The sequence below is a fragment of the Hemibagrus wyckioides genome, linkage group LG11, assembly GCF_019097595.1.
Source record: "Hemibagrus wyckioides isolate EC202008001 linkage group LG11, SWU_Hwy_1.0, whole genome shotgun sequence".
Taxonomy (NCBI): Eukaryota; Metazoa; Chordata; class Actinopteri; order Siluriformes; family Bagridae; genus Hemibagrus; species Hemibagrus wyckioides.
The window spans coordinates 17,674,701-17,694,974 of NC_080720.1; the positions used below are offsets into that span (position 1 = coordinate 17,674,701).

A 20,274-nucleotide genomic window follows, 5' to 3' on the forward strand; every position below is an offset into this window, starting at 1 on the left:
AGGAGCGATGAAAAAAAAAAAATTAAAAAAAAGGATATAAATAAGCTTGATTGAGATCATTACAAATAGTTACAGAGAAAATGCATGGCAATATTTGACTATCTAGAATTAAAATTAATACATATACAGCACCCCAAAATAAGGTAAATTAAGGAAACTATTTATATGTAAAAAAAAATAAATAAAAAATAAAAATATAATGAATTCTTATTAAACTATACAAATTGGCATAATTTATTGCATGGAGCCAGCTTTCCTCCATAAATAACACTAGCTTGCATACTTTTTGTTAATACTAGCACTCAATCTACGCATTAATGAAGTTATTGTCAACATAATATCCAGTCATTACTGAAATATATTGTTGAGAGCTTGAACTAGATTATAAATGAAGTTAAATGTGAACAAAAACTTGCATTTCTCATTGTTTATTGTTTTAAACATTTATTTTCTTTTTGCTGCTCTGTCTCAGAAGCTCAAAAGGCATAGTGGAAAATTGGGGAAAATGAAACTTACCTTTCAGCTTCAGAATGCTGCATTTCCTGTATCTACCCAATTTGGGTCATGTTGTTCCAAACACACAACCAACAAGCTAAACCCATCAACTGAGTTGTAAAAATGACCCAGCATTTTCTATAATGTACGCTTGTATCTGATGAGGTGGTGCAGTGTTTTGTTCACTGGCATCATTATGATGATAATGATGTTACTATTACTATTATTGTTTTAGATATTATTATTATTTGTATTAAGAGTAGGAGGACTAGGTGGAAGTGGAAGGTGGTAACTTGGTGGTTAAGATGTTGGATTACTGATGAGAAGCTTGTGAGTTTAAATCCCAGGGCCCTCAAGTTGCCACTACTGAGCCCTTGTAGTAGAACAGTTAACCCTGAACTGTTCAGTATAGTATTCTTTGCTCATTTACTTTAAAACTCATTGTATTTTGCATATCTCAATGATGTAGACAATATTAGCCTATAAAAACCCATTTATATTGGCACCATTGCTTTATTTGATACATTATTACTTACACCTATTTGGCTGTGTCTATAATGGTCACAGTGTAGTGGTACAGTTCTTCTGAAAGCAGCTGTATTTCTGGTCTCTTTTCGATTTCCAGATCAAGAGAGGATTGGAAAAGACTCAGCCTATGAACAGGAGGGAAAAGTAATGTTTGTGATCGATGCTGTGTACACCATGGCCCATGCTCTCCATAACATGCACAAAGACCTTTGCCCTGCCAAGTTGGGACTTTGCTCCAGAATGGACCCCATCGATGGAAGCCTCCTGTTAAAGTACATCCGTGAAGTGAAGATAACAGGTACAGTGCAACTTATACATCTTACCCTACAACCTCAGTTTTATCACGTGTGAAGCCACACAGTATTTCAAGGACAACAGTTTGCTAGCCTAAAACAGTTTGATCAATTTGACGTATTTACAATATCCACCTAAATAGTGTCTGTCCCGAAGATAATAGAATGGTTTATCAAATAGCAGGTCCTATAGGCAAGGCAAGTTATCCATATTTTATTTAGGTAATCTCATTTTTTTCACTCTTTCAGTGGCAGGGTTATCTAAAAGCCACATCTGATAATAGTGTCTTCATTTTTTATCTGAATAGGGTCATGAATCTTTCAATGACTCCACCAGTCTTTTTTAAAGAAAAACACTGACACAACACTGCTGTCCAGGTTCATGACAGGCTACACACAATAACCCTTGCTCTAACAGAAATCAGCAAATACCTGGGAAACATGTATTTCTGGCAATACACTGAGAATTTCAATTCACAATTTTACATGTACTTGATTTTTAAAAAATAAATAAATAAATAAAAAAGTTAATAAAGTATCCAGTAGTTGCATAGTTGATACCACTGACATTTTAAGCATAGTGGAATATATGGTCAAAAGTAAGCACAGCCATATGTGCTTGTTGAACATCTCATTTGGAGCAAAACTATTGGCATCCCCTCAATAACAACCTTCACTATTCAGTGTTACAATTCATCCCAGTGGAGTTAAGTTAGCTCAGGGATCTGCAGGCCACCTGAGTTCTTCTACTCCAACTCTGGCAAACCATGTGTTAATGAAGTTCATTTTGTGCACAGGAGCTGTTATTGTTATTATTCACAAACAGTTGTTATTATTCTGTTATTGTTGATATTCTGGAACAAGTTTGGCCTCATTAGTGCCAGTGAAGGGAAATCTTAATGCTACAGCATACAAAGACATCCTACACAATTGTGTGTTTCCAACATTCTGCAAGACCCACATATGGGTGTGATGGTCAGGTTCCATGTACTAAAACTGGAAAAGGACCTGGTGATAATTTTTTTTTACCTAATCTTCAACTGTCCAGTTCAACTGTTCATTCTGACATTTGATGTGAAGCTCTTAACCTGTATCTGTATAATCTTTTGCATTGAACTGCTGCCACATAATTGGCCGATTAGATAACTGCATGAATGTGTAGCCGTTCAGATGTTCCTAATATAGTAGACATAAAGTGAGTGCAGCTTTTATATTATAATCTTTTTTTGCATCTTATTCTCTCTCCTCTTAGTTCTCAATTAAGCACATATAGTAGCTGATAGCTTAATAAGATTTGCATTTACTCTATCTGATCATCTTTTTTAGTGCTTTTCTTCATACACACACACACACACACACACAAACACACATACACACACACTGCCTCTAACAGCCTCCCATGTCTTCCTGCTTTGATGGGACTTTGAGTGAGCTTAGTTAGGGACTTCAATAGGCTGAGACAGAACGGAGAATCCCAGTCGGTTTTCCATCCATGCAGCATTCACTCCAGGCAAAGTGCACTCTGCTTTAGAGCATAACTGAACTGCTACAGCAGTTTCTTCGCCTGCCTAGCATACATACCAAAAGCACAACTTGTCCAGATTTTGTCATTATATAAGCTTGAAATTCTATGGTCAGAAAATGTATAAATAAATTCAGTGCCGGCAGAAATGAAGAAGGAAAACATTTTCAATTATAAATCCCGATCTTGCTGGTATATTAGTTATGAATGAATGGGATATACTAAGGTCATGAAATATTGGACGGATGAATCAGACCCAATATATGCAGGAGCAAGTAAAGCATGGAATCAACTGCAATTAGATTTTTGTATTCCTCGTGGTCAAAATATTGCTATTTCTTGCATCATCACTGAAGTTGACTGTTGACAAATTTCATGAGCAACTGTTGCTTCATATTACCTCCAACCAGCTCTTGTAAATCTGTGTCAGCATAGCATACTTCCTAAACATGCTTTGAAGCCTGGCAGTGCTCAAGAACCACATAATTTCTGCTGAATTGCTTATAGATTGGGATATTAGAAAATTACCATGTGGTGCTAGAAGTGTCAGTGTGATTGTATGTAATGCTCAGTGATTACACCTTTTGAAAGGATTCTTGGCTGGTCAGATTGCCTGCTGTGTAGAGGAGAAAGTAGCAAAGAGTATGTTCTCTGAACTCCTGACCTCATCAATTGAATTGATGAGCCATACCCTAAGACATTCAAAACAACTGGACAGCAGCTTTCTCTTCAGAATTGCGCTTTACAGACACAAATGTAACCACAGGATTTGCAAGTCAATACATAGTAGTTTTAATGGTAAATCAATCATTCAATTCAATTCAGTTTAATTCAATTCAAGTTTTTTTGGGTAGTGCATTTAACAATAGTCACTGTCAAGCCAGAGGCAACAGTGGCAATGAAGAAAACTTGAGAGGAACCATACACAAAATGCAGGAAACTGGATAGTGCTAGTAAAAGCCATTACTCTGTAATGTAGTTGTATAATATCTTGTCAAACATTTCTGCATTAAAAGGATGTTTATTGTGAGCATATTGTGAAAAACACAGGGTAATCTTTATAATTACAGCAGCAGTTGATAGATACGAGCACAGTGTTAGGGTATCCTAGTGGGAAAATACACAGCAGCAGAAGGTGAGTCACAAGTGTAGAAGTTGCAAACAGAAGAAGCACATCAAAGTGTGTTAGGATCAGGCAACAGAGAGAGAGAGAGAGAGAGAGAGAGAGAGAGAGAGAGAACAGGGTTATGGATTTTAGTCTCGCCTCTGCATGTTCTTCCCATGCCTCAGGGTTTTCCTCTGGGTACTCTGGTTTCTTCCCTCAGAGACATGAGTTGTGGGTTGACTGGCATCTAGAAATTTGGATCTCTAAATTGTGAGTAGTGTGTGAATGGTTCATTGTACCCTGCAATTGGTTGGCATTCTATCCCTGGCATAGGCTCCAGGCTATGAGAGCATATTGTGTGCATAAAGAGAGTATATAGTGATCAGAGTGCAAACAGAAACTGTTGCAGGAATAGCTATGACAACATAACTATGAGGGAGAGCCTGAAAGTGACAGGGGCATGAGGGAATCCCAGGACATAAATCATCCTGCCATTTTATCAACAGTAAAAGCAAATACTATTATTTGTATCTTATCTATGTATTGTCAGAGTAATCGTTCTTCCATGTGAAATAGTAGTGATGCTGCAGTTATCACAAAATGTTCACCAATAAACAAACAAATAAATAAGTAAATAAATAAATATTCACTGACACACAGTGATGTAGATTAGCCAACTTGCATCCTAAAAAAAGAGGATATTCATCAACAGAAATCTACTTCTCTTTCAATCACTCACAGCTTTCAGAGAGAAAGCCCTATGAGGATTGCGAAATAGAAAAGTAAGCCAAACATGAGCGCCGAAAACAATTGCTTTTGCTGCACACTTGGCTGCTCTGGGATTTGCCAGAATGGGGATTGGGGTTAGACATGGTCAGGTTCTTTGAATACAGATAGCTTAGCTCATAGGTTTGAGCTAGAGATTGGCAAAAACATGGCACAGGCTTTTATCAAGAACAAGACAATTAATGCGAAGGATGTTATCCTGGCTTCTTTCCGTGACTTTTTCACTCACTTTTGCAAGAATGAATTTGAATTCAGAAAATTTGTTTAATAAAAGTGTGAGGTATTATTAAGTACGCTTAGTTATGGGTAAGTTGTCATATTCTGATCTCAATTTCTGCTGTAGATAGATTTAAATTGTTTTTCATTTAGTGATATTCCTGAGGCAAAGCTATTTGTCATATTTTGCACTGTACTCAGCATGTCACAGATTTAAATGAGTTGATTTCACATGATTATGGTCAGAAGTAAGAATTTTGTTCATCTCAGAGTTGTTACTTTTTTGTGGGTTTTATTATTATTTTTGTGGAGGGGGCATTTTCTAATAATCTCTGCCTTCTTTTGTTTTCAGGCATAGCTGGCAATCCAGTACAGTTCAATGAGAATGGGGATGCTCCTGGTCGCTATGATATCTACCAATATCAGATAAATAACAAAACAGCAGAGTACAAAATCATTGGCCACTGGACTGACCAGCTCCATCTTAATGTAAGCCTCCTCTTATAAGACTTTTACAGAATATAACAGTACATACTATATATATATGTTTCATTTCTCTTATGCCTTTTCCATGCTTCATATTGTGGGTGTCTTGTTCAATGATTAATGCCTGATTTACTTAATGATTTGTTTGAGTAATGATTGAAGAAATGCCTAGGAGAAACCCCTAATTATACATTTGTGGCAAGCTGTGAAAAAAAATATTAGTCAGTACAGATTTTTAAGCAAGACTGATTTTTAGTTATGAGCTGCTGTGAATAATGAGTGATATTTTTTTGCATCCCAGATACCCGAGATGCAGTGGCCAGGTGGTATAAAGCAAATACCTTCCTCCATCTGTAGTCAGCCTTGTAAACCAGGCTGGCGTAAGAAGGTTGTAAAGGGCATCCCATGCTGCTGGCATTGCGAACGCTGTGATGGCTACCAGTACCAGGCAGACGCGTTCACCTGTAAAATGTGCCGCTTTGACTTGCGCCCCAACAGGAACCATACAGGCTGCCAGCCAATCCCAATCATCAAGTTGGAATGGAGCTCACCATGGGCTGTCATACCTGTACTCCTGGCCATCATGGGCATTATGGCTACATTGTTTGTGGTGGTCACCTTCATACGCTACAATGACACTCCAATCGTGAAGGCATCAGGAAGGGAGCTCAGCTATGTCCTACTTACAGGCATCTTTCTTTGCTATGCCACTACATTCCTGATGATATCATCTCCTGATGTCGGTATCTGCTCACTCCGGCGCATTTTCCTAGGACTGGGGATGAGTATTAGCTATGCTGCTTTGCTAACCAAGACCAACCGTATTTATCGTATTTTTGAGCAGGGAAAGATGTCAGTGAGTGCCCCACGCTTCATAAGCCCCGCATCCCAATTGTTGATCACATTCAGTCTGATCTCAGTTCAGCTATTAGGTGTTTGTATTTGGTTTGTAGTGGACCCTCCTCAAGCTTTTGTTGACTATGAGGACCAGCGCATGGCAAATCCAGAGCTTGCACGGGGTGTGCTCAAGTGTGACATCTCTGACTTGTCACTCATCTGCCTGCTAGGGTACAGCATGCTGCTAATGGTCACATGCACAGTCTATGCCATAAAGACACGTGGGGTGCCTGAGACCTTCAATGAGGCGAAGCCCATCGGCTTCACCATGTATACCACCTGCATTATCTGGCTGGCCTTCATACCCATCTTCTTCGGCACGTCACAGTCCACGGAAAAGGTAGGAAATGACTCTAGAACAACAAAGCATGCCAGAAATCTGACATGGTATTTGCAACATGGTTTTTCACATAAGTTTCATAGAATACAGGTAGGCTGAAGAGGGCTAGTGAGTCAAGTCAGGCTTTAATCAAGCTGCAGCATATTTATGAGCTGTAATATATAAACATTTGATGACTATATTAACAATGATGGGTGCACCTGGATAACAAGAAGCTTCTTCTTTGCTGATCCTGTACTGTGTCAAAGATGAAAGAGGCTTTGAAACAGCAAGGCCATCGAGCGTTGACTTTCCGCAGATGATGCAACACACTGATAGCAAATGTCTCAAAAAAAACCCAAAAAAAAACAGAAGAAATGAGTAAGGACTCAAGAGGGAATCCTTTCAAGAATTCATTTAGTTTCAGCTCAGACCTTTATTCTACTTTACTCATTTTAATCAGAAAACCTAGGACCTTCTGCCTGTAGGATTTAGATAAGAATCCTTTTTACCCCACTCCTCTTTTTCAGTTTCACTATACATTATTGAATTAGCTTTATCCATTAGATCAAGCTGAGCATGCCTTGCCAATATAGGAATTTCTTTGCCTAAATACAGGTTTTCCTTAAACCTCTGACCATTTAAAAAGGATAAAGAAGAATAGCAAGAGCCATTTGAGTACAAGCCAGTGTTAAATCAAAGAATATATGTGTTACAGTCTGCACATGCACAAATGGATTTAATGGATGTAATTAACAAACCACTGTGTTAACAGAACCAATATTTTTCTTTGGCAAATTATTTGGGAAACTCTCTAAACATACTCCATAAATAATGACTCATTATCTGCATTTTAGTGTTTGCTATCAGAGGGATACAGGAAAGAACAGAAATTTTCTTTGCTCACTTTGGAAGTTGCACATAGGGCTGATGATAAGGATGTAAGTGTCACGTGGGATATTTACACCGTTATATTTGCCACAAATTCTGACTGGAATCTACACTTCAAAACAACTCAGGCTTAGCATCATCCAACAAGCATAGCTGAGCCTGGCATGGGTAAGATGGCTTGTCTTTTAGAGCAATTAAATGCATCTTTATCCCCTGGCACTTAATTTACCTTACCTGTCTGCCTTGTCAACCACTTACCGCCAGGTGTCTAAAACAGAACGCCCACTCCATCATTTGTGTCAGTGTTTTATGTCAAACTGAAGACAATGAATGTCACTTGGGGCATTATGAATCTTTTACACCAGGCCATGCGGTTTGGTCTCTATTGTATATAATAGGTCTGCTGAGTGCTTGTTACAAAGGTAAGACTAATGTTGTGTCTTTCAAATCATAATGATAGGGCTAGCATTGCAAATTGGTGAATACTGTGAAACTGTACAGGATGATTGCTTGTATTCAGCCTGAAGCTTGGAGGAAGGTGTGGCTTACGGTATTAAATTCCACTGTGTCACATCTCTGTGGTAATTTTATTTGCTTGTCACTATAACAATTCCTTGCAATACTGTAGTCTAGAAAATGAGACAAGGGCAACAGGACACTGAGATCCAGGAACAACTGTCTTTATTCGCATCTTCGCTCTGCAGAATTGCAGTTATTATGATGTTTGTGGGAGATTCTCCTTCATTTTTGTTGTTGACAGAGTAATTACTGTCTGTGTAGTGAAAGAGCTCGATCTACAACGCATTACATACAGGTGTGTGTTTCAGAGCTTGAAAGCATCAAGAAGCACTCTATTCACTGAGAGCTGAGTTATCTTTTTTAAAGGTGTAAAGTGTAATTACAAAGTAAAATTAGTTTATTAGAGTATAATAATCCCATCCAGGGTGAATTCTTCCACTTTGTGCCCAGTGTACCTAGGATTGGCTCCGGATCCATAATGACCCTGATCAGAAAAAAGCTGTTACTGAAGATGAATGATGAATTAATGAGTGCTTATGTCTATTTTGTTCAAGTATCTGTACATTTTATTTTTCCATGCTAAATTCCAAATACAAAATTACTATAAAATCAAATATTATGTCACTACATTTCTATGTGATCATATGTCTGTTAAGCCATACTGTGACTTTTCAGTCTCAGACATGTGACAGTGAGAATGAGACATAATATCCATCAGCGTAATCCTATCTGCTGGTACTTATACTTTATTTTCACTAAGACACATGCATTATGAAAGCTAACTATTAGCATTCAGCTAAATTATTATTATGCTAGCTAACGTTTAAGAGCTTAGAAATGAAGCTGTTGTTAATTAACCTTGGCTAATGTTTTCACATGTCCTTGGCTTCATGGAGAAAGGGGCACTAATTTACCTTCAGTAACTAAAATCAGTGTGTGATCTGAGGCAGATGACTTTTTCTACTTTTACTTTGATGTAAGAAAGTTTTATTTAAAAATGTATATTATAGCAAATATTTAATTTATGTATTAATTAATTTATTATTATTATTATTACAGCAATTGTACTTTTCAAGCCTGATGATTTTTGTGATCACTTGTGATTATATATATATATATATATATATATATATATATATACACACATATATATATATATATATGCATATTGAGACATTATATCATTATATTTACCTTATATCAACCTTATTCAAACAAAATTTATCCACTACTTACTGTGCCACAAAAATCATGCAGGGTGAAAGAAAATGAAGTTAAATAATACACAGAATAAATATATGGAAAATCATATAAGCAATGTTTATCCATATTTTCATGTTATTGGTGAAACCCATGTAACCTGGCTTCTGATATTTACATTAATACTGTATGAAGGTCGAATTTTAACAAATGACTATGGATGAAGGAGTGTGGTGGTCACCAGCATAGAATGTTTTGAGGAGGCTAGGTAAAACCTGGATAAAAGGATTAGGATTATCTTTCCATTATCTGGATTTTGGATGTCAGCAAGAATCGCCGGTGGACAGCAAAAAGAAATTAAAAGAGGATATAGTTTGGATGCCATGCTTTTTCCAAGTGAGCCTGCTGCCTCAATTCAATTGGTCTGTGCACAAACTTGCCCACAATACACTACTACACAATCTCTTGCACCATCCATCCAATTCACATCACTTACTTTCTATTTGCACTAAGGGGACAAAAGTAAACTTATATTAAGAATTTAGTGATAGAAATTGTCAGCTATGAGCCAGCTGTTCACATTTTACCCACACCATTAAATAAATATAACAGAAGTGAAAGTGACAATGACTAATCAGCAATATTGGTGTTAATTCTGATTACCATATATGTATTATTATTGTGTAGACACTTTAAACACTATGTGCTGCACAATGACCTTATCACATAGTAAATGCATAGGGTTCAACATCTTTATGAATATAAAGAGAGAGTGTGTAAAGGCAATGCAACAATGGGCTTGCATTTTATGTGTGATTCAAGGAGCCCTTGCGAACAGAAACGCTGGTTGAAATGTGTGTGTGTGTGTGTGTGTGTGTGTGAAAAATTGCTTTAGAAACTTAGCATGCCTGGTGTTAATTAAGTTTTGATATATTGATTGAATTGCATCACCTAGTGTTGATGATGAAATAAGAAGTAGAGAGAAAGGAGATAGAAAAAGAAAAGAAATTGAGGGCATAGTAAAGAAGCTGTGGTATCAGCAAAACTAATGAAATACATTGGAATACATTGACTAAAAAACAAACAAACAAAAATAAAAACAAATATATAACAGCCCTAGTTCATGGCCCTTCAAAGGGCACACAAAAGGCTGATGTGGCCAAAGCCTTAATTGAGTTTGATACCCTTGCCTAAGTTTCAGCAGCTAATGGAGAAAATGAAATAGTAGAGGTCTACCTATTTGTATCCTATATGTCTGGCCTGAGGCCGAGGTAAAGTAAAATTAAATCTTGGTAAATTTTAGACAGAACATAAATCTTTAAATTATCTCATTTCATTCATCATCCCATTATATGACATTGAACTTCTGTTTAGAAGAATGAGGAAATGAAAAGGGAACCACTAGGGGACCCAAAATGTAGTTTTCAGTCTGAAACTACTAGGCTTATATCACGTATGATATGTTATTGCATTTTATAAAACATGATATTATCAATGAGAAGCTGTTCTCTATTTTTGATAGCAAGGGGCTTTATAGAAAGACAAATATTATAGGAGAATGAGGGCATGTTTCCTTATTGAATTGAAATCTAGAAGAAAAAAAATGTTGTTTATGTGAACCAGTGCTGAATATAATGACCTTATCTAATCAAAAACAAACCTTTCCACTGTCTTCTGTGGAATTTGCTTTTCTACTGAATCATAAGACTTTTCAGTATACATTAATAGGATTGCATACGCACACACATATAGTCAACATCTGCACAACATTCTCAATGACACTGCATGCTGCTTGTGTGCTTGTGGATAATGGCAAACATTTTTGCACAATGTCATCTATGAATCAGTGTTAATGGATATTCTTAATATTTTACTTTTTATAGCTTCAGACAAGTTACAATATTTATTCAGTTGCTGACTGTAGTCAATCATGTGTTTCTGGCTAAATGACACCCCAAAAATAGATTATCCCAATTATTCATGGGAGAAAATTTGCATTAAAGGAACTTTAGATGGATCTGCTTACTAGATAGCAAGAATATTTTAAGAGGGACTGCTGACTTACAACACTGGCAGCTTTAAATCACACAAAATGAACGATGGCTGAAATTAGCAGATGATCAAAAACATCTTCTCAGATAGCAAACAGTGCATTTTGTTGACTACTGGGATAATATATCCTCCTGCAGACAGACCTTAATCTAATGATATAAACAAGCTAATTCATTGACTTACTACATAAGTAATTAATTTTGATTAATGCACAAGCTGCATTTCAAGGCATCAAGGGACTCAGCTATCTGAAGTAAATTCATTCCATTAAGTGGCTACAGAAAAATAAAAGAGTGTCTTCATTGTGCCTTGAAGGGTTTGGGATCAAACTGAGTAGTATTTGTGATAGAATGGGCTTTAATATTTACTTTTATGGAATTTGGCAGACACCCTTATCCAGAGCAACTTACACTGCTCTATTCTTTTTGAGGATTAAGGGCCTCATTCAAGGGCCCAGCAATTTTTACTTTTCAATCAGTAGTCTAACGTCGTTACATTACTGCCCTATTTTTGCCATCATGTAAGAAGCAGTAGGTCGATTTGAGCTTTGCTGCTGATATAGGCAAACATCAGAGCTCTGAATATAACATGGATGACCACATGAACCTGGGAAAATTAAATACTAAAAAATTAAAGAATTCAGGCTGCTACATTTTGTATCGGTTGCAAACATTAAATGGCAGGTGCAGTTCCGAGTGGGACTAAAAAAGCATAATCGTTATATCCGGCTTATGGTTTACTGGAGAACTCTGCAGACTAAATAAGTTTTTCCAATAAATGCCAACAAAAGTTTTCATATGCTTTCAGATAAAGTGATCAGGGAGTTCACAAATGGAACTGCCAACATTAGAGTGTTGACAAATTGGAAAGTGAGTATTTGATGAGGGGATGAGTGGAATGTCATAAGCATAGCTGTAGTTGAGGAAGCCATGTGAAGATGTTGCATCACTGGGAGAAGGGCTTTAGAGGGAAATGATAAGTAGACCAAGCACTGAATCATGTAGGATAAGTTTGAAGTAAATCAAGTAAATCACTGCTGGACTTTGCTGTTCCAGTAAATCCAAAGCTAATAAGGACAGTTTAACCGTGCTGCTAGTATGACGCTCAGAGAACACAGCCAGCCCAAGCTAAGAAAATATGTAGGATTTTTATTTTGGCTTATACCTTTGTGCCTTTATCAAAATTTTGCAGCTTTCCAGCTTGCTCACTGCTTTCTGCTTTGCTCTGCTCATGGTCACACAGAAGCTCTGTAAGTTGTGAGGGAAAAAGAAAGTGAGCACATAAATATAAGTGAGACATTAGTCAGGTGTGCCACGTTAGTCATTGCACCTCTAGCGTGTCCTTTCAACATCTCCATGACAGTGCATACACACGCTAAACCACACCCACACCTATAGCATACCCCATAGCCAGATACCTGCCATGATGCCAGGCATTAGAGAAAATTCAGCTTGTAACTTGACAACTTATGCACTACAGGGCAGTAAAAACTGCTCTACTAATGGGATTTAAGTAGGATTTATGTTTCTTGAACACTCCTGTTCCAACTCATCTCTTCACCGCCATTACCAGAACAACCCTCTCAGCTACTTTAGAATGTTGATTTGGTAAATCTGCCAATTCATCTTGGAGAGTGGTAGAATGCAAAGGCATGGGATAAAGCAGCTGTTGTTGATCTAAAATGCTAAGTATATCAAAAGAGTCAGATTTGAACATGCTGGAACATGAACAAATAGTAAAGAAGAAAAGTGTAAAAATTCTGTGATATGCAATTCTGTCATATGTAAAAAAAAAAAAAAAAAAGTATTTGGAAGAGGAATAGGTTGAGGACTACAAAGTGGTACAAAGAGAAAGAGGCCAGGCAGTAGAAAGAAGAAAGTGGAGAAAAGAAAATGAGGATAGAAGATCTTAAATGCAGTAATGCAGTACTCTAACTAAACATGTTCTCATTTATGAAATTGGATTAAAACAGTCCAGTGCGTTTATGTGGTAAAATACAATTTTTATATCATTTTTTTTATGAATCCACAATAACAAAACCAGGGAAAACTGGAATTGGGACAATTTGTGGTTGTATAAGGCAAATTTCTATTCTAATATTTAGTACTGGTCGATAATTGGATTGAAGCACATCCTCATTTGCTAATGGTGCATAACATTCTCTATTGGGTTTTTGGCATCATGAATGCACATCTCAAATATCAATGCCACCCATATGACAAAAGACCTCTAGAGCCCATAGAGACTTGTAGATACATTTAAGTAAATACATATTAAATATACTGTAATTCAAACCATGCTGCATTTTCTTCCCAGGGGCATTGTGCATTGTGGATGAAATTTAAGATACAGTAAAGAAATGTCCATAAAACCTGTCCCATAAACATTATAGTCTTGGTTGTAGCAGTATGATTTAGTTAATCAAAAGGCAACAGGTAATGATTTTGAAAATAATATGTATATATTTTCATTGGTTTTCTATTTGGGGAGAAAAAAGATGTTACAATGGTTGAGAATCTCTGGGTCTAACCTAGTTACCTGATGAGCACTGAAAGAATAAATACTTGAATGTGGCAAAATATCCTGAGGCAATACCAAAACCTGAAAGGTTGCCCAAGAGCAATCAAACTCTTGGAACTGGAGTCATTGTAATCCAAAATCCATATTCCTGGGCCAGGTGTTTTGCTAAAGAGGGTCTTGCACTATTGAAGAGCTCAGGAACAGATGCTGGTCACAGAGTCACTGCTACACACCAGGGATCTTTGTGCTGCCTAGAGGCTATATAAAATACAATTATTATACACACTGAACAGAAGGGCAAAAGGGATAGGTTCTCAGTTTACTCCTGGGGTCTGTTTGTGCATGTGACTGATGATCTTTGAATTGTCTGAAATGTCTAACATCAAGAAAACCTTTGCACCATTACACTAGTTGCTACACCAAGCCAGTTGTTTGAACACTCACAGTGCATTAAGATGCTATATGCTTCCAGCATTTGTTGTGACAGTTTTGACTTAAAGATTTGAAAGGTGAGTTAATTTGTAATCAATATGTTTGGGTAGATTTCATCCCATGTAATTTTACATTGCAGATTTTTTCTGTTATGAAGTTTGGAGAGAATTTACCCATTATTTAAAATTTTACTTGCTGACTAATACACTTAAGTAACATTCAAGTTAAATAGATTGTATTTACCACCCTCCAAAATGTTTTTTTTTTTTTTTTTACAGTGAAATCACAGGTTTCAATTTGTATGGCTACCACTAGTTCATTAGACCCTGTATGTTTATGTTTTCTGGAATCTAGGGTGCACTTGATTTCTGTAAATTGATACAAAAGTGTAGTCCTGTGCTTGAAAGCCTCAAATGTTTGCATGGTACATTGGGAACATTTCTACATTTCTGATCAGCCCATAGTATTGAAGGACATAGTATTGAAATATTATATATTTTTTGTTTTTCTCTCCATTGCTCTTGACGCACTAGCAATTATTGTTGTTGCAAAGCACTAATATCTAATGAAAGACCTGTTTTTTCCCAAAGAAGCTCCCCCACACTGGCTAGGTTCTGACAAGGACTCTTTCCCCAGGACAGTGGACAGAGATCACAGCGATGAGTCACTATTAATAATATTGTGCCAGAATCCTAGTGCTGAGGTTATGTATCAGGGAGGACAAACACACAGCAGTGTTTTAAAGCAACAGCAGGAGGTTTGCAGTAACACCGAGATGAAGATGAGCCATTAGTGCATTTTGGTAATATGAGAGCTGGAAAACATTGTGTACACACACATAAACTCTTACTGAGACTGCTTGCTTAAAAGTTGAACATTGTTGAAAGCTTGCTTCATCTTTAATGGACAGCATACATATACAATAGTCAAATACTGCACCTAAATATCCAAATACTGCACCTAAATTTCAAGGCATTATGTATTGTATAATTCTTTGCAAATGTGTGTTTCTAAACTGACTATTGCTAAAAAATCTGTTGTATTGTTAAAAAGAGAACAAACCAAGCTTACATAACACAACACAAGTGCTACAATAGTGTCTTACATGCTTCATTCTTGAGTGAATTCACTCATGGTAAAAATATAAATGATGTGAACATGTCAAACCAAATTGCACTACGTTGCATTGTGAAGCTGTATGCACATGACAGGCAGATGGTGAACATAATGTGAATAATGAAGATATCTTTGTTGTTTTTCTTTCTTTTTGTTATTTGTCTTGTACAGATGTACATCCAGACAACAACTCTAACCATCTCAGTGAGTCTGAGCGCTTCTGTGTCTCTGGGACTGCTCTATATCCCCAAAATCTATGTGGTGCTCCTCCACCCTGAGCAAAATGTGGCTAAGCGGAGCACACGCAGCTTGAAGGCTGTGGTCACTGCCGCCACCATGTCCAACAAATTCAACCCGAAGGCCAGCCTGCGGCCTAATGGAGAAGCCAAGACCGAGCTGTGTGAGAACCTGGAAACTCAAGGTAAGATGGTTTAGAGGAAAAGCTATGACTGTCCTGTCTGAACATGCGGCTGGTGCCAGTTATAGGCATCATAGACTGTTGCCTAGGGCCTCTGTGTTGCCTGAGGCCTTCACTTCAATGTTCTGAATCAATAGAAACAGCAAATTCATTCTTTCATCTGCAGTAACCACTTTATCCTGGTTAGTGTTGCAGTAGATTGCAGGGCACCAGACACGTAACTTTGCACAATCTTTTACACCTGGGTCATTTTAAAGTTGCAAGCCACCTACACAAATATTTTTTGGGGGGTGGAAGGAAACCTAGACATAGAGAGAACATCTGCAACACCACAGATACATTAACTTGAGCTGGGTACAGAACTGGGAGCCCTGGAGCTATGAGGAGAGAACGAACTGCACTACTGTGCCACCTGGGAAAGAAAATAAATAAATATATACTATATTAAAAGCACAAAAATATTTGTAAGCAAAACTTTAAACCATTTTAAAGTGTTGTTGCTAGTTTAAAAAATTTTCCACCATATGTTTTATAGCAGCAAAAGTATTGTGGTAAATCAAATGTGACAACTATGAAATAGCATTGTTTATGGCACAACCTCACTTGGACAATTTCCTAAAACATGGGTTCCACCAGGGCCACTACTTCTAACATAAAGGCCTATTCAAAATGTTGCTAAGTGTGAAATATTTTCAAGCTTTTCTTTCACACTACAATCCTTCAGAACAAGCCTGTCATTTTCCAAATGAACAAACAGTTAACAAAAGTCTGAAAAGGCTGCAACATAAGACATAAAATAATGTCAATAGACAAGATAACATGCAATTCTTCTAAAAGAAGGCAGAATAGTGGAGCTTACACAATATTTATAATGATAAATCTATCTATCTATCTATCTATCTATCTATCTATCTATCTATCTATCTATCTATCTATCTATCTAGATAGATAGATAGATAGATAGATAGATAGATAGATAGATAGATAGATAGATAGATAGATAGATAGATAGATAGATAGATAATTATACTTTATTGATCCCATGAGGGAAATTCTTTTGTTACAGCAGCTTAGATACATATACATATATACATACATACACAAAATGAGAAACCTTAAATATATAATACATTAAGTTAAAGTAAACAGTTGTGGATTTGACCATATTTAGATCAGTATTTACATTACAGAACAGTACACCTGTGCAAACTGGCAGTAGATAATAAATGAAGAGTAGATGAAGAACCTTGTGAGTCTAGAAAAAAAAGTGTTAATAATTGTAATATTGCAGTGTGAGAGTGTTATCACCTGTCACATACAGGTGAGCTATTGTATAATGTTATTGCGAATGGCATTAATGATCTCCTGTAGCGTTCTCATATATTTATTTTTACTTATATTAATTTTAAGTGACAGGTTCTGAATAAGTGAGAATGAGTTGCGTTCCTGCCGGTTTCACACAGCCTCTAAACAAAAAAAAAGATAACCAAACTGCAAGGCATATGTTTAACTATTTTTAAACTTTTAATATTAGTCTATTAAATTAATAACAACTGTAAAACTGTAAAGTAGATGTGTTGCTGTGTTAATCTTGCAACACATTTTCAGTGATTTAGAGGATGGAAGTCTGCATTGGACTAATAAGAATTAGAAATATTCCATATTCTCCTGAAGGATTTCTTTAATGCAGGAATTAAGCTGAAATAATATCTGTGGTATGGTGAATGCCATTGTGACCAGTGCTGCGCTAAAGAGTGCTTTCATTGCCACTCAGTTTCCAGCCAGTCAGAGCATGCAAGCTGACAGAGGCTGATCCAAACACATTTTTAGATGCTACTAAGGCCAGTGGTGAACTTGGCAGTCATTATCTCTTTGAGAAATCCTCCTCAATGCTGCTGTAGACATAACACGTTTGATCCAAGAAAGCTGGTCATTGTGTTATAATATGGACTCTGATAACAGCCATGAGGTTCTGTGCTACAAATTCTCAGTTCCAGTTATTTCAGTTGACCATACATGAGTGTATTTTAATTTGTATGTCCTTGAATAGTTTTGTGTGAAATATTTATTTGTTTGTTTTATTTGTTTATTATGGGTCACAGATTGATCAATTTAAAATGAACAATGCATTCAGGTTCATTCACTCCTCCTTAGTAAATGCCTAGTTAGGTTTATGGTGGTTTAGATTAGACTAGTAAAGAAAGAATGAATGAATAAAATGGTGTAGGCCACACCCACTTCAGGTTTAACTTTGAATACATATACAGATACAAATATTTGGAGCACTAGACAGAAACAGATACATATACAGGAATAATGTTACTCCCCTAATGTAAATGTAGGCTTAGGTCCAAAATCAGCAATTAGGATGAAGTTTCATTTGAATCAATGCACCAGCAAATTACTGGAAAGCCTTATCCATAAAGGACATCTAAACCAGCTATCCAACTGTTCCAGGATTTTCAAAAATGCCTTATGAGTTCCTATTTTACATTTCCGAAACCTGTAATAAAAATAACCCTCAGCTGGGCGGGTGTCATTTAAACAAACTTTCAAATGTTAATCCCATCTAGTAAAAGTTGAATTGGCTCTTTAATACATTGCTTACCATTTCACAAGGTGGCAGATGATTTGCTCTTCAAACATTACTCACAGCTAATAAAAGGTTAATCTGGCAGTCTGTAAATTATCAAAAGGCAAACTAGTTTACTCACAGTAGTCTCCCAATAAGTCACTAATTTGAATATGTATAAAACCGTACAGCAGGCAGATGGGCTGTACAAAAAACAGCAATAAATAAAACATAAACAGCTGAATCAGCAGTAACAACTTTCTGTGATTATGTATACCCTCTCTTCCAACCTGTCCAGACCAAGACAGGGAACTCTGAGAAAAGAAATACGTTCCATATTATAGAGAATTTACACTTGGCTTAAATACCTGTAAGTGAGCACAGATTGTCACAAACTCATACAATATAACTAGTGACAAATCCAGAAGAGTATGTGTCACACTAATGCACAGGCAATGTTAAAATTGATTTAAATGCCACTATCAGGAACAAGTTGAAGGAGAATTACAATTCTGATTAGACATTTTCTTTCTATTGAACTATCCATGACACCAAAAGCCTGCATGGATTAGAGATAAATATATCCTGCTGTTTCCTCTTTTTCAGGCCTTAGCCCCAAACAAACATACATCAGCTATAGCAACCATGCAATCTAACAAAAAGTAAAAAAAAAAAAGGCTGATTCCTAAGAGTGACTTGTGGAAGACAGCCTCATAAGGTGAACCAATCTTCTGGTTTCCAGATGGAGGAGAGATTTGAACAGAGCCTGCTGACTCCATACATACCTTCTGGTCTAAGAAGATCATGAGAAGACCCTGAGGGAAATGTGGGAAGTCCATGGTGTTTCAGTGATGGTACTGTATGTCACATCAATTTCTGGCATCTGGCAGAAGTGACCCCATGCTGGAACCATCTGCAAAATCTCATTACAACTTCTTTTGTCATCTGTCTTATAATTTGATGTCATTTCTGAAGTGACACCAAAATAACTACCAGGCTTCTACATATCACTTTCAGGTGTTCACACATAGGGGGAGTGGCTGAGATCTCTCTTTCCCAGCAGGGGTTCTCATGTTTTCCTCTTGGTGATGGTGACAAGAGCAAAATCCATTGTTTACAGATGTTGAGCATGCTGGTTTGGTTTGGGCATCCTGTGTTGTGTTTTTTTTTCTTTCTTTCCTTTTGTTAACATTTCTGGAATGCATTTAAACCATGTTGCTGTGCTCTTATCACACTATGAGCCCTTATGATAAACTGTTTTAGGTGTAAGGAATTTTGGGGTAATGTTCGCTTGTGCTTGAGTACGAACCCTTTATGAATTCTAACTAACCCTGCGCTGTGGTCCAAAAAAAACCTCCAAATATAGCTATCACTGCCAACTGTGCTTTGGCAAAATGTCGAAATCACAATTTAGTACTTAGCTCATTAAAGAGTATTTTAAGTCCCCTTGTTGATGAATTACTCTTAGAAAGTAAGAGTCAGGATTAAAAAACTAAAATCAGGATTAAAAAACTAAAATCACAAGTTTCCTATTCTAATGAGCCATTTGATAAGAGAAAATTAAAAGCAGGATGCATAAGGAATGGAAAAAGATATTAATTTCAAGAACTGTCAAGTGATATATTGCAGCAATGCCTTTTGTGGATGTCCTGTGAAATTAAGATTCACCGCCTATGATTTCTCCTCTGTTTATTTTTGCACTTTTTGTGTTGCTGAATGCAATATGTTCATACTGACCGTGCTAAATAGCAACTTAATGTGTGTTCCGGTAATGTTTGCATTTGTCTAAAAATGCGGAAAAAAAAAAAAAAAAAAAGATAAAAAAAAAATACAAAAAAAACCAAGAAGAAGAAGAAAAAGAAAAAAATAAATAAATGGTGCCTGTACTAAAGTATTTGTAAAATATG

The 20,274-nt window shown here is 36.6% G+C and overlaps 1 protein-coding gene across 3 annotated transcripts in view; it reads left to right on the forward strand.

Annotated features, from left to right (window-relative positions):
- The window catches only part of grm4 (glutamate receptor, metabotropic 4), a 149,037-nt gene extending 128,763 nt beyond the window's left edge, over positions 1-20,274 (forward strand). For 2 of the 3 annotated variants that reach the window (XM_058402072.1, XM_058402071.1), the window contains 5 exons: positions 1,121-1,321; positions 5,298-5,434; positions 5,733-6,668; positions 15,549-15,798; positions 18,974-20,274. In XM_058402072.1, coding sequence (XP_058258055.1) covers positions 1,121-1,321; positions 5,298-5,434; positions 5,733-6,668; positions 15,549-15,798; positions 18,974-19,023 — 1,574 coding nt within the window. In that variant the 3' untranslated portion in view covers positions 19,024-20,274. The remainder of the gene's footprint in view (positions 1-1,120; positions 1,322-5,297; positions 5,435-5,732; positions 6,669-15,548; positions 15,799-18,973) is intronic. The other variant, XM_058402073.1, reaches the window with a different exon arrangement.